This window comes from Humulus lupulus, chromosome 7 (assembly GCF_963169125.1).
Source record: "Humulus lupulus chromosome 7, drHumLupu1.1, whole genome shotgun sequence".
Taxonomy (NCBI): Eukaryota; Viridiplantae; Streptophyta; class Magnoliopsida; order Rosales; family Cannabaceae; genus Humulus; species Humulus lupulus.
In genome coordinates, this window is record NC_084799.1 from 2,897,677 (window position 1) to 2,919,016 (window position 21,340).

The window sequence follows — 21,340 nt, forward strand, 5'->3', positions numbered from 1 at the left end:
CACATAATTGCAATTAAGTAAAATAGCCTAAACATTTATATATACATTCACATAAAACTAAAAGTATGTATAAACAAAATAGTCTTATTAATAAATTTAAGTCATCAATCGACTTAACTATTCTTGTTGGATTGGCAAGATGTCCTCCCGACCCTTGGCGACAATTTGACTACTAGTAACTTTGTCATTTAGTTCATTCTACAAAACAAACCAATGATAGATTAAATTAGTAACTTGTAACAACACTTAAAAAAAACTCCTACTTTGCTTTAAAACAGTTACAACTCTTTCTTCAATTTTGTTGTCCAAATTATCGTCGACAATTGTCTTCTTTGTTTCTCGCGCTCTTATCCAAATTTCATATCCATCTACATCTTCCACTCCTAGTTCTTTTTTCTAGGACATCAAACATAATTGAAGTTTAATTATTAAATTTTCCTAAGTCTAACAAAATTTCGGCAGCATAACAACTGCATTTTAACATCTCCAAAAATTTAAAAACCTATAAATAACACACAAAATATCTCGACATAGTGTGCGAATTGAAAAAGGAAAACAATCAATAAAATCTATAAAAAATTGGCTGAGTTTTTTCTTTGTTTTTGTAGCATATACCAATTTGATAGTTATATATAAATTCAACACAAACATAATTCCATCCTTATATCACCGCCAACAACAAATTTCCTAGAACCTACTTCACTAAAGTAAAACATGCATGATTTAATTCTAATTTTATAAATAAATATTGCAATAGTAATAAATAAAATTTAAAGATTACTCACCTCCAATATTACTCTTAAAGTCACCCAAAATCAATACCAAATTGGCAACTAAATCAACAACCATACTAAAAAGCTTAAACAAAAACAAATAAAAATCAATTACATAATTAATTAAACTAGTTACATAATCATCAAACAACATATCAAGCAATATATATATAATTAATAACATTATATAAAATAACAAAATAAAAAAAAAATATAACACAAATATACTAAAAAATAAGTATTATATTCGGAATAATATAAAAAAATTAAAACAAACAAAGTTTTAAGGTAACAAACCTTCTTTGATGCTCAAAATAACCTCTAAATCAATATTAGCAACTCTAAAATCTATATATAATAAACACATTATATTTATAAGAAAAAAAATCTGAAAATAATATAGAAAATAAAAAAAAATCATACAAACAAAGATTTAGTGATTCATACATTTTTTGAAGCACAAGAACTTATTTTAATGTAAGAAAATCAGTCAAAGTCCAATAACAATACCCATTTTCGAACCCTAAAAATACCCACACCCAAAGTCTTTATTTTCTCCATCAAAAATAAAAATGGAACTAATATTTCTGTTTTTAAGTAAGAAAAATGGTTTCAAATGGTAAAAAAAACATAAAAAATGGTATATTTAGTGAAATCCTTGTGGGAGTACAACAACAATGGAGGTTTTTTGGGTTTAGCGTTTGAGATTTTTGCTTCAGAGAGACGAATGAGGGGCGGGAGCTATATATTAAGGGTATTAAAACTCTTTTACTTTGGTTCTTATATAAAAACCGAAGTAGAAATGATACTTTCTACTTCGGTTTTTATATAAGAACCGAAGTAAAAGCTTTCAGGGCCGCGTGTGGTTTGCTCCACTTTTCATTTCAGTTTTTTCATAAAAACCAAAGTGAAAAGCCCCAATATAGTGTGCAAACCAAACATGACCCTTGTCTATTTTCTATTTTAACTTCGTTTTTTAAGAAACCGAAGTAATAACATTTTTTTTTTCCATGTACTACCATTCCCAAAAGCGAAGTAAAAACCTATTGAAAGACTTTTACTTCAGTTTTTTTATATTCTATGTGTAAAAAACGAAGCAAAAGCCTATATTTCTATTAGTGCACAGTATTGGATTTTTAACAACACACAGCGTTACTTTCCATAAAAGAAATAGTACAGAATTACCAATACAAATATAATATATATATATATATATGTATATATTGTTCTTATAAAATGATTTAATTTCACTTAGAAAAAAAAAATGAATGGTAGAATTAGTACTACTACTTCACATATAGTATTTCTTAGCTTATTTCCATTAGTGCTGCTATGTTCTACTAGCAGGAGTAGTAGTAGTGCTGATCAAACTGAAAGGAATTACATTTCTTTGGGATCATCACTCATTGCACAACTTAATCAAAATGAACAGTCTTCATGGCAATCTCCATCTGGGGATTTTGCATTTGGCTTCCAGCAAATCCAAAAAGATGGCTTCCTTCTTGCTATCTGGTTCAACAAAATACCCCAGAAAACCATTGTTTGGTCAGCCAATGGCAATGATCTTGTACACCAAGGTTCTGTTGTTGAATTGACTAAACATGGCTCATTAGTTCTTAGAGACTCAACAACATCAAGAGAAGTATGGTCTGCCGAAGTCTCCGGCCCTGGAGTTGCCCACGCAGCCATGCTCAACACTGGGAATCTTGTGCTCAGTGACCGTAATCATATCAGTCTGTGGGAGAGTTTTGATGAACCAACAGACACACTGTTGCCTACACAAAATTTTGCTGGAAGTAAAGAGCTTGTTGCTCGTTACTTCGAGTCAAATTACTCTAGAGGGAGGTACCATTTTAGACTCGATGAAAATGGTGCTATACAATTCTACGCCAGAGGCTTCCCAGATGCTGGTTCTCGTGTTATTTATGAGGCAAATATCCCGACGCAAGGTGGTGGCATAAAGGTGACGTTTAACCAATCTGGCTCTATATATCTACAAGCAAAAAATGGAACCGCAATTGCATGGTTGACATTGCCTAACTCTAGCTTTTCGAAAGGTTTCTACCAGAGGGCGATTCTTGATTATGATGGTGTCTTTAGGCATTATGCCTACCCAAAGGACGATGCTAATCCAAATTCTGTAGGATGGCCCATCGGAGAATGGTCTCAAACATCACCAGCTATACCTAACAACATATGCTTAAGTTTTAATAGCTCTAAAGGACCTGGAGCTTGCGGATACAATAGTTATTGCAGTATAGAAAAAGGTGGAAGACCCATTTGCCATTGCCCTATAGGTTATAGCTTCGTTGATCCAAAAGATGAGATGAAAGGATGCAAACCTAACTTCGAAGCTCAAAGTTGTGAAGAAGATTCAGAAGATGTCAATAACTTCACTATTTCCAGCATGGATAATGTAAACTGGGAGAATGGTTGTTATGAAATACACACATCAGTGTCTGAAGCATGGTGCAGAACTAACCTCTTAGAAGATTGTTTTTGTTCTCTTGCAGTTTATGGAGATGGCAATTGTATGAAAGTCAAAATTCCTTTTTCAAATGGTTTAATGGACTATGGTATTCATGGGAAAACCTTAATCAAAGTAAGAAATGATAACTCCACTGATTCCATGCCAAGCAGCAACATATATTCAAAAAGAAAAGACCAAACAACATTGATGGTCATTGGATTAGTAATTGTAAGTAGCTCTGCTTTTCTTAATATGCTACTGCTAATAATCTCATTGGTCTTCTTTTTCCGCCTTCGTCGCAAAACATCAGTCACCAAACCAAATCAAAACATCCAAGAAATGAATTTGCAGAATTTCACTTTTGCAAAACTAGAAAAGGCTACTGATGGATTCAATGAACAGCTGGGGGTTGGTGCCTTCGGAGTTGTTTTCAAAGGGATTCTGGATTTAGGCAACAATGATAGTTTGGCGATTGCTGTGAAAAGGTTGGACAACAACAACATGGTGAAAGAAGGTGAGCAAGAATTCAAAGCAGAAGTAATGTCTATTGGTCGTACAAACCATAAGAATTTGGTGCAGCTTATTGGGTTCTGCAACGAGGGACAACATCGGCTTCTTGTTTATGAGTACATGAGCAATGGATCCTTAGCAACCTTTCTTTTTGGACCATCAGATAAGCCGAAGTGGCACCAAAGAATGCAAATTGCTTTGGGGATTGCAAGGGGGCTATTTTACTTGCATGAAGAGTGCAGCACCCAAATCATACACTGTGATATCAAGCCTCAGAACATCCTCCTAGACGACTCATGCAAAGCAAGAATTTCTGATTTTGGATTGGCCAAGATTTTGAAGACTGACCAGACTCGAACCACGACTGGAATAAGAGGAACCAAAGGGTATGTAGCCCCTGAATGGTTTAGAAACATTGCTGTAACAGTAAAAGTGGATGTATACAGCTATGGCATTCTGTTGTTGGAGTTGATATGTTGCAGGAAGAATGTTGAAGAAAATGTAGAGGAAGATGCCCAAATGGTATTGGCTGATTGGGCATGTGATTGTTATGAAGCTGGGAAAATGGAGTGTCTAGTTGAGAATGATGATGAGGCCATTCATGAGATGAAGATGGTTGAGAAGTGTGTGATGGTTGCTCTATGGTGCATCCAAGAGGACCCTTCACTGCGACCAACTATGAAAAAAGTTATGTTGATGCTTGAAGGAAGTGTTAAGGTTTCCACTCCTCCATCTCCAAATTCATTCATTAGTTCATTATAGTTGTATATTTATATGCATATAGAAGGTCAATCTGGGAGGAGATTTACATTGAGTGAGTGTGTATTATAAGGGGACTAATTGGTTTTGTATTGAAAATTTGAGATTGATCTTGGACTGTATTTGAGCGTAATAGTGAAGTGCTCATGATGATTCACAAATCACAAATTTCTACTTGAAGTTTGCTGTGATTGTATTGGTTTTTATTGTCATATTAGTTGTCTTGAAGTGGTATTTACAATATTCTCTTCTCTGTCTCTTCTTTTAGAAATTGAATAGTTCTTATTATAGTTCATTTTGATTTAGCTCTGCTCTGCTAGAAGCACTATGGCTGATTAAATTCAAAGGAATTACATGGCTTTGGGTTCATCACTCCAAAATGGCAATCTCCATCTGGAGATTTTTGCACTTGGCTTGGATACCACCAAATCCAAAAAAAATGGCTTCTTTCTTAACCATTGTTTGGTCAGCCAACAGACATATTGTTGTCAGTATAATATGTTTGTTTCAATTAATTATACATGTGAATGTGATATTTATATATATATATATATATTTGAACCTCTAATCTATGGTAATATATGTCATCCTCCACATGAATACAGCAACAAATTCTACAATTTTCTTATCCAATCAGTCCAGGCTTGATGATTTATATATACTTATAAATATATATATATATATTATAAATGTTGAAAAAATATACCTAAATAGAATAGAAGACAGTAAAGTACTTGTGAATTTAGACCAAAGTACAGCATGAACTAGAATTCAAAGAGCAAGTTAAGAACGTTGTTAATTCAAACAGAAGATTTTTTTTCCTTTTTCTTTTTTATCTAACATTTTCCCTTTCTTTACAATAGTAAAAAGTGAAAAAAAAATTACAGTGCAAAACAGAACAACTAATATCAGAGATCTTTCTTAAAAAGATACAAACCAAATTAACAAATCATTGGAACAGAGAAATTAAGAGTTTAGCTAAGTGGACTGCTGTTGTTTTGGTCTCAATGCTATTTTTGTCAAATCTAGAAGTTGTATAATATTAGTATTATTAAAATGTTTAGGTGGCTATCTTGGAGTAAATGAAGTCTTCATTTTGAAAAAAGGCACAAGCAATGCTATACAGGTTGCCAAATGGCTGTGCTCATTCAGGGAAATGACAAACAACAAACGACATGGAGATTTAAAGTTTTGTCTATTTAACATGAAATATACAATATATTATTATTATTATTCAGGGAAATGAATGACTTAGTCAATAAGTCACAGACTGTGACTGAACTTCAACGGTTGAGCAAGTCAATAAGAACATATTTAAAGAACATAATTCTTTTCTTATGCATAGTGACTTTATCTAGTGTTATTGTTATCTCTTCATGCCTTGTTTTTGTGATGCTGCTCTATTGCAAAACACTTGAAGCTCAAAAGAACATATCATTGGGTTACAAACTAATGGCACTGTCTCATGGGAATCACCATCTGGTGAATTCGCCTTTGGTTTCCAGCAAGTTTGAAAAGATGGCTTCCTTCTTGCCATCTGGTTCAACAAAATACCTCAGAAAACCATTGCTTGGTCAGCCAATGGAGATAATCTGGTGTCTTTCTCTATGGTCCAATAGGAGAAACCATCTGGGATACTGAGGAAAAAACTAGCACTGAAGCTGCATACGCAGCCATCCTCGACACTGGAAACTTTTCTACTGTGATGTGGGAGAGTTTCAAGGTAACAAGTGACACATTGTTACCAACAAAAACTTTGGATAAAGGTGTGAAGCTTGTTGCTCACTATTCTGAACACAACTTTTAATACGGAGGATTTCATCTTAACATATCAGATCAAAATGTACAGCTTATAAAAAGAGTCTTTCCTCTTCAAATCGACAATACTATATACTGGAGGAGTAACAATGTGTTGGAGTGTACAAACTATAGATTAACTTTCAACAAGTCTGGTTCTATTCATGTTGAAGCTGATAATGGCACCGTTCTTTTTGCTGTATTACAGACTAGTGTTTTTCCAATACAAGATTTCTACTGGAGAGCCATTCTTGAACATGATGGAGTTTTCAGGTAATATGTTTATCCCAAGAGAAATCTTTCCATTCCCAGGCAGGAGTTGGATATAGCATCATTAACATCCATACCATCCAATATTTTGCTTAAATCTAACAGAAAACACAGGAAGTAGAGTTTGCAGGTTCAACAGCTACTGCAAATTGGGAGATCATCAAAGACCAAACTTTCATTGTCCAGAGGATTACACATACATTGATCCAAATCATAAAATCAAAGGCTGCAAACCTACATTTGAACCTCAAAGTTGCGATGAAGATTCGCAAGAGATGCTGAAAATTTTTACTTTCAAATAATGGAAACAACAGACTGGCCTGAAAGCCAGTATGAGCACTTTCTACCAGTAAATTAATTCAAATTATATGCTGAAAATCCGAAGTCTTCAAATAAATAAATAAAATTGGAGTGTACCAGGAAATAACTTCTTTTAAAAAAAAAGCTACAAATCCTATCTTCTCCAAAAAGACATTTTAAATTAAAAAATCCTTAACTTAAAAAAAAAAAAACTAAGCCAAACATGGCCATATATAACAGAAACTGTTTAGTCTTTGTATTGTTAGCTTTTACTTCTGTTAGTTATTTTGTTAGTTGTTGCTGCTACCACAGTTATCAATTCTTGATTGAGTTTTCCCTTTCTTGAGTCTTGTAACCTCTATAAATACTTTAATAATAATAATAATATTGGGAGCTTATTACTGAGCATTCAATCTCAAACTCTTATTTTCTCTCTGTTCATTCTCTGCTTTCTCTTTCAATCTCTCTTCTTGGTTTTCAAACATTAACTTAACTAATATGTAAATAATCATATTTTTCCAAATTGTGTTACTATTTGTATTAGTAAAATGTAATATTTTTCTAAAATTTAAGATTCTTTAAGTTGAAGATCCTAAATACAAGTCTCACCCCCTGAACCAAATCAAGTATGGTTGGAGTCTCAGTAGTGGGACTAATCAGTTAAGACGATGATAACTGTTTTAACTGACTCCAACCGAATTAACAGTCACATATAGATTGGTTATGTGGTCTAAAGGATACAGAGACAAGAATTGTACTTCAGTGAACTAGTTCTTTCATCAGGAAACACCTTACAAAATTTGTATCATACAAACAAATTGTTGGGACAAGAGTTATCTAGAGAAAAAAGCAAGAGCAACAATAGTAAGTTTAGAACCTCATAACTGTTTTTTATTTTTGTTTTACTAAGAAATAGGTGGCTTTCTGATAAGGATAGGGGAGTCATTTGAGTTCATTGTTAATATTTTTGTATGTATTATTCTTCATTAATTTAGTTGAGGCTGAGCTAAGCAACATAGTATTTGATGTTATTAAAAAGGCTTCTTCAAACATGGAACCATGTATATCATATGTGATTCACACGTTTTCATCTAATGAAATTAATCATAATAATAGTAAAATTAAAAAAAAAAATGACATTAGCCAAGCAAGCATACATAGCACTGGCGAGTACAACAAGAAACTCATTTGAACTTTATCACTGAACAAGCTTATGCTAGCAAATCTATTTGAGAGAATTTGAATGTAAAACTCAGAGAAATTTTGCTAAAAAGCTTAGCAAACTTCTGAGAATATGCATTTTATTTATAGGCAGAGATAGAGTACAATTCTGTTATAGAAAGCTGTTAAGACAGCTAATCTTGATTACAAGATAGAAAAAAAAAACTCTAACTCACATTTTAACCAACTAAACAGAATGTTGGTTATCGATCACAATAATATAATGATAACAAAAACAACTACATTTTGAGCTTTCTAAAAATGCTAGCTAGGGGCATTGGCTCCTTTAGTCCCTCTAGTTCTTTCATTGTAAGGACATAAGCAATATTTTTTATGTTTCAAATAAGAATAACTTATAGTCAAATACACTGTTCTTCTATGACTTTGTCATAATAAGATTTATATGAAAGTAGTGGTTGTTTCATGTGTTGGAAGAGGAAGAAGAGCAAGGAGAACTTGGGGGAGCTGAAACTACTACTATCCCTTCAAGCATCAACAAAACCTTCTTCATGGAAGGTCTTTGAGAGGGATCTTCTTGGAGGCACCAAAGAGCAACTTTCACAAACCTCTCCACCATCTCCACCTCAGCCATGGCTTCTATGTCATTCTCAACAAGACCCTCAACTCTCTCATTGTTGTAACATTCATAAGCCCAGTCTATCAAAAAGCCTGTCTCTCCTCCTCCTCCTCCTCCACCACATTCATTCAAAACGTTGTCGTTTCTTCTACAGCTAACTATCTCAAGCAGCATTACTCCGAAGCTGTACACATCAACCTTGGCCGTGATTGGTGCTGCTGATCTAAACCATTCTGGTGCAATGTACCCTTTTGTTCCTCTTATGCTGTTATTACAATAACTATGTGTTTGGCTTAGCCCAAGAATCTTTGCCATCCCAAAGTCTGATATTCTAGCATTGCAGCTATCATCAAGAAGTACATTTTGTGGCTTCATATCACAATGAATGATTTGGGTGCTGCAATCTTCGTGCAAGTACAACAACCCTCTGGCTATCCCAATGGCTATATCAGTCCTTCGGCTCCAACTTGGTCTAGGATTATTAGGACCCTTAAAGAGAAAGTTGGCTAAGGTGCCATTGCTCATGTACTCAAACACCAGAAGCCTGTGCTTTCTCTCATTACAGTATCCAACTAACCTGACCAGATTCTTCTGATGGGTTTTGCCTATAATGTTCACTTCGACTTGGAACTCTTTGTCGTTCTCTTGAAACAGTCTTTTCAGTAATTTGACAGCTACAATACCAGACTTTATCTGGCCTTTAAAGACAACACCACAAGACCCCCTTCCTAACTCCTCTGTGAATCCATTTGTGGCCTCTGAGAGTTCTTTGTAACTGAATTGACGCAAATTAGCTATAACAGAATTTCCATGATATTTTCTATAACCTCTGATTACCTTACGGCAGTTGAGTACAGAAGCCAAATACACCCTGGTCAACACAACAAAGTTGATGAGTAAAGAACCACCCAAGAGTATGAATAAAAGGGTCAGAATAATCTTATGTGCTTTGTTGGAAGATATGTGTGGTGGAGTTTTGACTATGAGAAACCCCATCAAGTGTTTGAGTTTCTTGCTCTCTCTACCATTGGATAGTGGGAGTCTCTTCTTCCAGCAATGGTTAGTGTTAAGGACAAAAGTGCCTCCTGCACAATAGCGATCAAGTAAGCAATTATTTTTGCATTCCTCAAGCCCAGAGGACTCAATAAACTCATAATCAGATTCCGGCCAATCAGTTCTTGGAAGTTCCACCACACTGATCTTCCCATCATTATTATCATCCCAGAGCTGTGGAAAATCTGGTATGCAGCCACTGTAGTTTCTAGTTTGGCTGAGTAACGAATACCCAGGTGGGCATTTGCACTGTGGAGTTCCATCTTCGAGTGTGCAGATACTGTTGTAGCCGCATGGTCCACTCCCCATGTTTCCAGGCACAGTTAAATCATTGCAAATATCATCTGGTATGGCCTTTTTGACTTTCCATTTTGACTTTTCAGTTTGCTTCTTTGGAAAATAACTCAAAACTAAAACTCCATGAAATTGGAGAGTAAGTTTGAGATAATACTTAGAAGGTGAGACTGCATCATCTGATTTTGCAATATATTTTTTTCTATGATCACTACTCGATAAGTACAAGCTTCCTTGTGCATCAAAGGTCACTTGATCAGCACCTTTAAAGCCCACTTTATAGTAGGTAATACAAGGAGAAGAATCTGGAGAATTTGTGAAATTGAGCACGACATCACCATCTTCATACAAGCCAAACTGGAATCGACCAGGTGAGAAGTTGGTCAAGCTCTGATGGGAATAAAGCATATCACCAATCACCATGGTCTGAGTGGGCAGTAACGTATTAGTAGGGTGTTTGAAACTCTCCCATATGGCTGTATTATTCTCATCGAGCAAAACAAAGTTACCTGTGTCCTTCATCAACCAACGGCTTACACGGGCGTCGCCTTTTGAATCTGAACTACTCCATACTTGATCACCATGAGAGTTGGTAAGCACCAGGCCAGTCTGAGAGATGACCTTAAGGGTAGATCCTCTTGGTACACTGACTCCGTTCGCATCCCACACTATAGTTTGGTCATCAAGTTTGTTGTACCATATGGCGAGCAAGTAAAGTTCATTATGATCATGACCATCGTTATTGAGTCTGTGAAATCCAAAGGCAAAATCTTTGGTTGGTGAAAGCCAAGCATCCTTATCCCCTGCAGTGAGAGAATCTATCACTGTCAGTACTAGACCGGGGAATTTAGCTAAAACAACAGAAAAGGGTAGTAAGAGAAGAGTGATGGGTAGGAGACTCGAGTGAAAAACAACAGCCATTGCTACGTACCTACACTTGTGTGTGGAAGCTTAAGATCGACGTACATATGTATACATATATATACATAAATGGACATATACATGTATGATTATAGGTATCCACTATTTTAACTCTTGTGCATTCATTGTGTTTTCTACAACTCCATAAATTATTTTCTCAAAATAACGTACAGTACCAAAAACAAAGTTTAAATAATTTATTTTACACGCGTATAAAAAAAAATAAGCGTGCAACAAATTATTGAACTTTATTTTCGGTATTATAATTTATTCATATTTTTTTGAAAATTTGTAAGAGGTTATAATTCCCTATGATTATATATTTCAATTTTGTTTGTTTTAGGATAAGGGTTTATTTAATAAGTTAATAATAAAGAAGAGGGTGGTTGATCTCCTCGTCCACATAGATGCTGACCTTAAACATTGAGAACTAACTATATATGTTAATTGATGGTGCCTAATTTTTTTGGGTTTTTTTTATAGGTTCATACTTGTGTTTCCTAGGATTATGCTTTGTGAAAAAAGTTCGTAGAAACACTTCGGATATTCGCAATAGTAATAAAAGTTGATTCAAAAGCATATTTTAGTTTAGTAGATTATTATTTGTTTTGGCACCAACTTAATATACTTTATTGTTTAATCAATATCATTTCAATACCTTGCACACAGGTAAATTAGTTCAAATTTATATATTTTCACTAATTTTGGTAAATATCTTTTTCATAAAAAAGTTATAAATATGCTTAAACTTTAAAAAGAGTTTTAACAAACTATTGTCTTTAATCTCTAATTATAATATTTTGAAGGCTCTAACATACGAAAGATGCACTCTACATTTCATCTTCAAAAAACATGCGCCTGAAATTAAAATATGCTTATATAATATATACATACATATTACTATATCAGCTATATGTATATATATATATATCCAAGATAGCTAGCTGTATATAACTTTTCTAAACTTTGTAATAACCAAAAATGGAATATCAATATACCATTTCGTCGGCTGAGTTTATGGAAAATATCAAAGATGTCTCCTGGTTTTCATAAATATTAAAATGATACTATTTGTTTTGTTGTTTATACCAAACCCTAAACTTAATTTTAGTCAAAGTTAATTTTTTATATACACTTTTATACCCTTCATTTATATATTTTATTAATAATTAAAATTATTTAATAAATTAAATAAACTTAGATAAAATGTAAATAATAATAATAATAAAACTTAAATAAATAATAATACTATAAATTTATTTAAGTTATAATCAAATATTAAATAATAATATTTGATTTTATTTATTTTATTATTTCTTTAAATTTATATGTTCTTAAAAACAAAGTTGAAGTATTATTATTAATTTATTAAAAGAATTAAAACTAGTTTTAATTATAGATAAAATGTATAGATAAGGGGTAGGGTCTTTGAAAAAATAAATTTAACTAAAGAAGGATAGGTTTTTAGTATTTATGAAAACTGATTTGGTATTTTGTATAAACTCTGTAGACTAAAATAGTATATTCAATAACAAAAATATAGTACATTTTATTAGCAAGTTACAGTTGCTTTTGAGTAGTAGTGTTAGTGATGATTGATGTATTTATTTACCAAAAAAAACTTCTGACAGTAGCACTAGCTATAATTGATAATTAAGGTAGTTAAAAAATAATATAATGATCAGTGGGATAATAATTATAATAATGCCCAAATTGAAAAATCAACACAAGACAGAAAAGTTTCTTGTTGATCTATATACACATAGCTGGCTGTTGATTGAGTTTGTATTATATATATTGGGTAATTATTTTACCACTTTAAGCTCTACTGGTAGGACTCTCAGTGTTTACAACCAGTGAACAGTTTTGGTGCGATTTTTTTTATGATCGTGTATATTGTAGCTATTTAGAGCATCTTGCAAATTTTCAGAAAATTCCGAATAGTTTACAGTACCGAAAACTAGGTTCAAACATGTTGTTGCACGCATGACTAATTTTTTTTATGCGCGTGAAAAACAACATGTTTGAACCTACACTACAAGAAAAATAGGCTTCAACGAGGACAAATTTCGTCAGTGAAGGGTGCTTCTTTCGTCAGTAATAGCTATCAATGGCGACATGTCGTTAGTGATTAGTCGTTGGTGATACCTCGTCGGTGAAAGTCAATATCAATGACGACTTTACAAGTCGTTGGTAAAAAAAAGTATCACTGACGACAATGTCGTTGGTGATAATTTAACCTTTTTTTTTTAATGCTTTTAACTATTAATGACGACTTAGTCGTCATTGATAATATTATCAATGACGACTATGTCGTTAGTGTTATTTATTTATTTTTAAATTATTAATTAATATAAAAATAATTAATTATTTCATTTTTTTATAGCTAATTAATATAAAAAATAATTTAATTAAAAATAAAACATATAACAAACTAAAAATGTTCATATTAAATTTTAAAAAGTCATACATGGAAATATAAAATACTAAAGTGTTCATAAAACATAAATAAATACATAATCAATAGTCCATAAAACGTATATAAAAATACTAAAAGAAGTTTGTAGTAGCATCGTCATCGTCATCATCACTAGCATTTCTCGGAATTTGTTGTTGAGGAACATTTGGCATCTGTGGGTAGTAGGGCAGCACCTGCGAACTTGGCATCATCGGCGATGTTTGCTGGCCATGTGGTGTAGGCATCATTGGCGATGTTTGCTGGCCATGTGATGTAGGCATCATCGATGATGTTTGCTGCCCATATTGCTGCCCTTGTGGTATCGGCATCATCTGAAAAGTATGCGGCATCTGAGACATTTGTTGTGTCGGCATCATTTGTGGCGTCCGTGACTGAGAAACTTGAGACGTCTGAGGCGATTGTGTCATCATCTGCATCATTACTTGTGAACTGTTTGGCGACTGTGACATCATCTGGAAGAATGACTGGAACATCTGATATTGTTGAAATTGAATCATGTGTTCAGGGGTTAAAGATGCAGACGAATGAATAGGAGGATGTTGTAGTAGTTGCTGAAAGGAAAGAGGAGTCTGTTGCGATTGCTGATGCTGAAAACCCATTGGCTGAAAAGATGGACCAGATCCATCTCTAGGCATATGAGAATGAGATGGTCGTGGATGCGTTGGTTGCGTTGGAGCTGCATTATTCATCTCAAGATCCATTTCAGCACGTTCCTCAGGAGACAGTTTTTGAGACAATATCTGAACTTGTCTTTGCAATTGAGCTACTGTCTGCTGTAAGTCGGGCTGGTTAGTAGTTGTTGGTTGTGTACGCCGTTTTGATGATTGTCCTTTCAATTTGCGACCCACTCCTCGGTTATGGCCACGCCTCTCTCCAAGAGTCTCATGGAGTATCTCAATCTCAGAAACTTCTGTAGAGTCAGAAGTACTAGATCGGCTGTCATAAGTATTCTTCATTCGTTCCTATTTTAAGAATAAGTCAGAAAGTAAAATCAAATTATAATTATTTGAATATATTTAAAAGTAATTAATTTATATAATCTTACCCATTCATTTTTGGCATATTCGTTGACAAAGGTGTTTGTGCATTTCTTTGTATGACAATCCTTCCAATTCTCAATGTAACCCTTGCTTTGCTGATAAATATAAATTGTAAGAAAATTATAATTAAATTAAACTTCATTAAATATATATTATATATACATTAACTTACATTTTCATGAAGGGTTTCGGCCATTGTTATCGACCCTTGTGTTGAAGAGTATTTCATCTTCTGCCGATTGAGAGAATTTTGCTTAGAACGAGCAATAAACTGAGGAGATGTGAACAACTGACATATTAGTCGCCATTGTTCTTCATTGAGTTCATTGGGGGGGTTTTTGACAGCGTTTTCGAAGTCTTCTGGTTTTGTGTAATATTCCTTGAAATGTGCCAGCCTAATATTCTTTCTCGTCTTGTATTTTTCGGCCATCTCAGCTAATGCTATTAATGTTGCATTGTCGTCAATCTGATAATAATACTGCATTTGACAAAAAAAATATGTTAATAACATACTAATAATAACATTTATTAATTTAGATATAAATTTTTAAAAATTTACTCGAAGTTTGGTTAAGATAAGGTGTTCGTATTGCTCCGGAACATTTGCCCAACTCTCAAAATGTCCAGGAACATGCAATGTAATCTCCCTCCCTACCAAACGAGGGAAAGCTTTACTCTCCAACCCTACTATTCTGTTGGAGGTGTTATCCACTAATAATGGCAACGGAGCCCCAGCTTTTTTTCTTCTATCTTCCAAATTTGCTAAAACATTCCTCCCGCGACCTTTCTTCGATTCACTACCTATATTGTCATCGAAAATATATAAATAAGTGTATTTAAGTTAATAAATGAAACACTTTACTTAAAAAAAAAAAATACCAGAAGACTCGCACGAAGCAGGTTCCCTAGTAGGATCTAGCGGGTCATCACCACCACCATCTCCACCATGATAACTAGCAACATCTGCAGACATTTTATACTAAAAAAGAATAATAAAATCATATGAGCCCTTATTTTAAAAAAATAACAACAATTCCTTATCCTAGCAATATCTACCCTTAATTTAGTCAACTTAGATTAAATAATAGTAATAATACAATATTCGTTCATCGAATCAAAATAAAATAAGAACAATTAGTATTAAATGTACTAAATACAAATAGTCATCAATACAAATAGTACTAAATACATTAATCACAATCATCATCACTAATCAAAAGTAAATTTGTTGGGGACGAATCTTGAATTTCATCTTCAAGATGATCAACTAGCAAGTCATCATCCACATCTTTTACAATGTCTTCATCTTCGTCGTCTCTAATATTATCAACATCTAGCACCATCTCGGAACTTTGAGAGACATCTAAAATCCTTGGTGGTTGATTAGTTCGTTGCACAATCAATTCCCCCAAATCCACAAACAATGTAAAATTAGATGAGTTTGTGTCATGTACAACATCAACATCATTAGTCTCATCAGAAGCATCAATATTTTCCCAAATTTGGCGATGATGCACATTATGAACAACTCTCCAGTTTCGACCTCTAACAAGATCATCCACAAAAAAAAACTTGCTTAGCTTGATTAGCAAGAATGTACGGGTCATCTTTGTACCATATACCACTAACATTTATGCTAGTGATATTATTTTCAGTAATTAATTTCTTCTTTCTCGGATCTGCATTGAACCATTTACACCGAAATAATACTACCGAATAGGCACCACTAAAAGTCAAATGCAATATTTCTTCAAGCTCCCCATAATAGTCAAAACCTTCTATCCCTACAGCAGACACCCCACTGTTTTGAGTATTGCGATCTTTGTCTCGACTGTTTACAACAAATCGTACCCCATTAACTATACATGCCGGATATGAATACACAACGAAATCAGACCCAGATGCTAAAGCTAGCAATTCATCACTATGTTCTAATGACCCGAGCTTATACAAATTGAAAATCTGAAGAAAAAAAAAACAATCAGGATTTGAGAGATTTGAAGATCAGGAATAAGTATATATTAGGATAAGGAACACTTGTATACCTTCTCATGAAACCACGACTGAAATTCTTTTTTATGTAAAAGGTTATGGTTAGCGTTCGGGTCCCTCCGTCTGATTCCTTCGAGATGCTCTCTATTAAATAAAAAATTATTATAATTTTAATTAAAAAGAATTATACAATGTTATTCATTAAGCAACATGTAATCATTTGATTAACTTACTTCATATAAAAATCGATCTCAGTACAATTCTCTAGTATGTACCACTCAGCTCTTTTGCGAGTCTTCTCGTCGAGAGGTATTATTGTTTGTTTTCCGAGTGGACGACATTGAGATTTGAAAACTGTTAGGTACCGAGATAGAAGAGGAGCATCTTCATTGCGCTCAGGACAATTGAATTTTGTATGCACACCTTTGAAGTACATGGAGCAAAATGTCAAAGCCTCGTCTATAACATATCCTTCAGCAATAGATCCTTCTGGGCGTGCTTTATTCCTAACATAATTTTTCAACTTAGTTAGTTTGCTACAACACATGAATTGATTCATACCCTAGGCCTAATTTACTTAGTTTCTTCTTCGCCTCATAGAATGTTGGAGGGATTTTGTTTTCCTTCGGAAATGCAAACTTCAACAATTTCAACAATTCATCAAAGATATAATTTGGTATTTTTCCCAATTTTTTTAAGTGCATCAACTTTGCTACAAAGTTGAGGGAGGATATCCAATCGCAACCGGGGTACAACTCTGCCTCGATCTCCTTAAACATCTCATCATAATATTGACCCCTCTGAATTCCATCGTCGGTTGCTCTTCCATCGTCATTTATAGGAGGAAAGAAATCTTCAATGACATCAACCATCTCATCGGCATCGGCATTGTTAGCCTCGATTGGTTCATCTGGCTCCCCATGGTAAGTCCACCTCTCATAACTGCTTTCAAAACCCTTGGTAAAAATATGTGCCTCCACAGTATCTAAAGGATGCAGTCTGGTATTCTTGCATCTAACACAAGGACAGAAAATTCTTCCGTCACAATCTTTGTGTTTAGACGCGAGTGCCATAAAGACTTGGAGACCTTCCCAGTAAGCAGGATCCTTACGATTTCTCATGGTCACCCAAGTCTTATCGATTGTCATCTACCAAAAATTTAAAATAAATTAATTTTAATCAAATTGGTTTGTGAGGTACAAATTTTATGATTAATGTACAAGTTGAACAAAATGTGTTTTATGATTTTTTTTTAACTTTTATTTTAAATATTATTTAGATAATTCTAAAAGAAACATTCAAATAATTAAACTTATAATATATTTATTGATTTTAAAAAATAATATTAATCTTTTTTTAGCACAAAATTTTATTATGTTAAAATTAAATATTAAATCATTTAAATTATTATTTATGATTTATTAAATTAATTGTCTAATTATTTATTTTTATTAAATATTATTTTTTATAGAAAATATGAAATAATATTTTCTTACTTAAATTACTAATTCTGAAATTAATTTTATCAAATTATTTAAATAATAATCCTTTTTAAAATTAAACTTTTCAATAAAAAGATGGAAATTCAATTATAGGGGACTCGAAAAAAAATTACTTTTCACAATTTTATCCCATTCCCTTTCAAAGAAAAAAAAAATCATATCCCATTAATATTATGGACAATCACACTGGAATAGTATATAACTGGACTAAAAATATATATAAGAGGGTCTAATTACAGTTGTGGTTTTGATTGTGAAATAATTACCAGCAGTCTCTTATTTGACAAGCAGAAGCCTTCTTTACTTTTTTTGCAACTCCTCTGCTGTTAATGAGCCAACTCCTGTAACAATGATAGAATATAAGCCAGAATTACAAGTCACCAATAGAGTAAAAACTAGCAGCATTTCCTTTATTAAGGGAGAAAGAAGAAGTTTAAGGTCCAAATTGGAAATTTGATTACCAAACTAGTAAACTACAATACACAGCAGTAGGCATCTGGGTTATATATATAAGCATGAGGCATCTGGGTCTACACATTTATATATTATATATTATATATGCTGAGAACCACCAAAGATCAGAGGCAAAAATATATACTGGAGCTCTCTTTGGAGGAGCGACTGTGGGGGGTTCGCGGTGGTCGGAGACGAGCGGCTAGTGGAGGAGCGACTGTGGGGGTTTCGCGGTGGTCGAAGATGAGCGCCGAGTGGAGGAGCGACTGTGAGGGGTTCACAGTGGTTGGAGAGGAGCGGCGAGGGTCCGATGGAGCGATGGAGAGGAGCGGCTACTGTTTCGTTGAGGAGAGAGGCGAGAGTGAGGCAAAGAGGGAGGAGACGGCAGAGGGAGGGGACGGGAGGGGAGGGGACGACGTTCGACGGGAGGGGAGGAGAGAGCTTCGATCTGAAAAAAACTGAGAAAATGGGTTAAGGGGAAATGGGGGCTCGACGGGAGGGGAGGAGAGAGCTTCGATCTGAAAAAAACTTAGAAAATGGGTTAAGGGGAAATGGGGGCTCGACGGGAGGGGAGGAGAGAGCTTCGATCTGAAAAAAAAACTGAGAAAATGGGTTAAGGGGAAATGGGGGCTCGGGGTTGAAGAAGATGTTTTTAATGATTTTCACCAACGACTATCAATGAGGACAAAGTCGTTGGTGATTGGACATCACTGACGACGTGGCAGAGTATTACTGACGACAAAGTCGTTGGCAATACTTTTTAGAGGGAAAAAGCCCGCCTCTTTAACGGTTCATTTTCAAAAACAGTAGAAAACATCAATGAGGACAATGTCGTCATTGATAAATTTATCAATGACGACATTGTCCTCATTGTTGTAATTTTCGTTGGTGATATTTTATTTAACCAAAAGAAAAAAGTATTACTGACGACAGTGAAATGTCGTTGGTGATACTATGACTTTTACTAACAACATTTTGCCGTCAGTAATAGTGCCGTTAGTGATATTAGTTATTCTTGTAGTGCTAGTTTTTGGTATTGTAAACTATTCAGAATTTTCTGAAAATTTGCAGGATGCTCTAAATAGCTATAATATACATGATCATAGAAAAAAGTTATGCCGAAAACTGTTCACATGTCGAGAAACACTGAAAGCTCTACCGATAGGGCTTAAAGTGAAGACCCTATAGAAGAATTGCCACATATATATATATTTATATATGCGTTTTGGCTGATTAATCGGTATATGGATAACATTATATAACTTAATTATTTAAATATTTATGTGCTGAAAATCCTTAGTCTTCAAATAATAAAATTGGAGTGTACCAGGAAATTTCTATAGAATATAACAGAGAGACAGTGAAACTCCAAAGCTATTATATATTTATATATATATATGAGAATTCTTCTGTAGGGGCTTTTGTTGCGAATTTTTACTACTGCGCAAGTATACGCAATCGAATAAACAAGTAATAGTAGTGGAAATATATTATCGTTCCGTCAGGGAATTGATCTAATAATTACCAATAGCAAACTTTTATTTCTATTTGACTAATGAAATTTTAATGACAATTAATAATGATCAATAAACTAAGAAAACACAATTTAATTAACGAAATTTAATATGAGCGAAAGATTAGAGTATTCTAATTTCATCAACCTTCAATTCTATTCAATCAATAATACAACTAATATGTTTCTGTGATCTATGGTTATAGCAAGTTTACTAATGACAATTCTATTCTCTCTCAAGATATAAAATATTCAGTTTACCTGCAAATTTTCTACATGTCTGTGATAAATTCTACACATAAACCGCATTAAGAACAAAAACCTAATTGCTACACAAACCAATTTGATACTTTCGTTCTAAATTGAAATCTATGTCTATTGTCTAAAGCTATTCCAATTCTCACTTTTCAGATATTGAATTAAAACCAATAATCATGCAACAGATGGCCAATCAATTACAAGCATTAAACATAAGAACAATAGATAACCATAAATTCAAAGATTCATAGAAATTGCATTAAAGACGAATATAATATCCAGTGACTACATTAAAATACTCTAAATACGAATTTAGTTCATAATATTAAACTTCATCATCCAATCTAAAATTCAAAAACATAAAAATAAACACAAACGAAATAAACGTGGATTCTTCTCTGTTTCTTTCCCTTTGCCGTCAGAATGCTTCCCCCTCTTTGTCCTTTTTGATCTTCCTTTTATTCTTTTTACAAAAATCCCAAAAACCTACGAATTTCCATGAAAATTTCCAAAAATGCCCTCGTGCCGATATATCGCCCAAGACAGGCGATATATCGCCTGGCGAATGTTCTTGATAAAAACGCAAGTTTCTGATGTCGTTTCTGCAAAGCCAAAATTTGGAATTCCTCCTTATGCCGATATATCGCACAAGACAGGCGATATATCGCCTTTACCATATTTCCACATATTGGCCAATTTTCGGCTACTAAAACCAACATTTATCCAAATTCTCGAACAAATCAGAATTATAATGACAAACTGCACAAGTTCACCAAACAGATTAAATAGAAACTTTATCTTGAGAAAAACAACCAAATCAATCTGAAAATGTTATCAATAAGCGTATATTTTGTACGCTTATCACACCCCCAAACTTGACTGATTGCTTGTCCTCAAGCAAACAAAAGAAAGAACAAAGAAACAATCCAAAACTAAAAAAAACTATTGGATGACTTAACTTCACAGAAAAATTTAAACTTAGACAAGGGGCATAATTTTTCTCAAAAATTCCAATTCCTCTTCAATCGCTCAACCAATGCTTCAGATCATGTGACTAGAATTTCAACATATCAAAAATTTCTCCAAATACTGTCATTCATGCACATACATATTTCATTTAACGAATACCATACAAAACATAATTTTACAAGTATCAAC

General features: G+C 33.7%; 2 protein-coding genes across 2 annotated transcripts; one reads left to right on the top strand and one right to left on the bottom strand.

Annotated features, from left to right (window-relative positions):
* Positions 1-2,037: 2,037 nt before the first annotated feature.
* LOC133789672 (G-type lectin S-receptor-like serine/threonine-protein kinase LECRK3) lies at positions 2,038-4,768 on the top strand. The gene has a single exon (XM_062227452.1). The coding sequence runs from the start codon at positions 2,038-2,040 to the stop codon at positions 4,513-4,515; it is 2,478 nt and encodes an 825-aa protein (XP_062083436.1). The 3' UTR covers positions 4,516-4,768.
* A 3,753-nt stretch (positions 4,769-8,521) lies between these two features.
* On the bottom strand, positions 8,522-10,945 carry LOC133789674 (G-type lectin S-receptor-like serine/threonine-protein kinase LECRK2). The gene has a single exon (XM_062227453.1). It carries the CDS (start codon positions 10,943-10,945, stop codon positions 8,522-8,524), a length of 2,424 nt encoding a protein of 807 aa, XP_062083437.1.
* Positions 10,946-21,340: the final 10,395 nt, after the last annotated feature.

Coding starts and splice junctions, on each gene's coding strand:
- LOC133789672 (XM_062227452.1), top strand. CDS start 2,038: ATGAATGGTAGAATTAGTACTACTACTTCACATATAGTATTTCTTAGC.
- LOC133789674 (XM_062227453.1), bottom strand. CDS start 10,945: ATGGCTGTTGTTTTTCACTCGAGTCTCCTACCCATCACTCTTCTCTTA.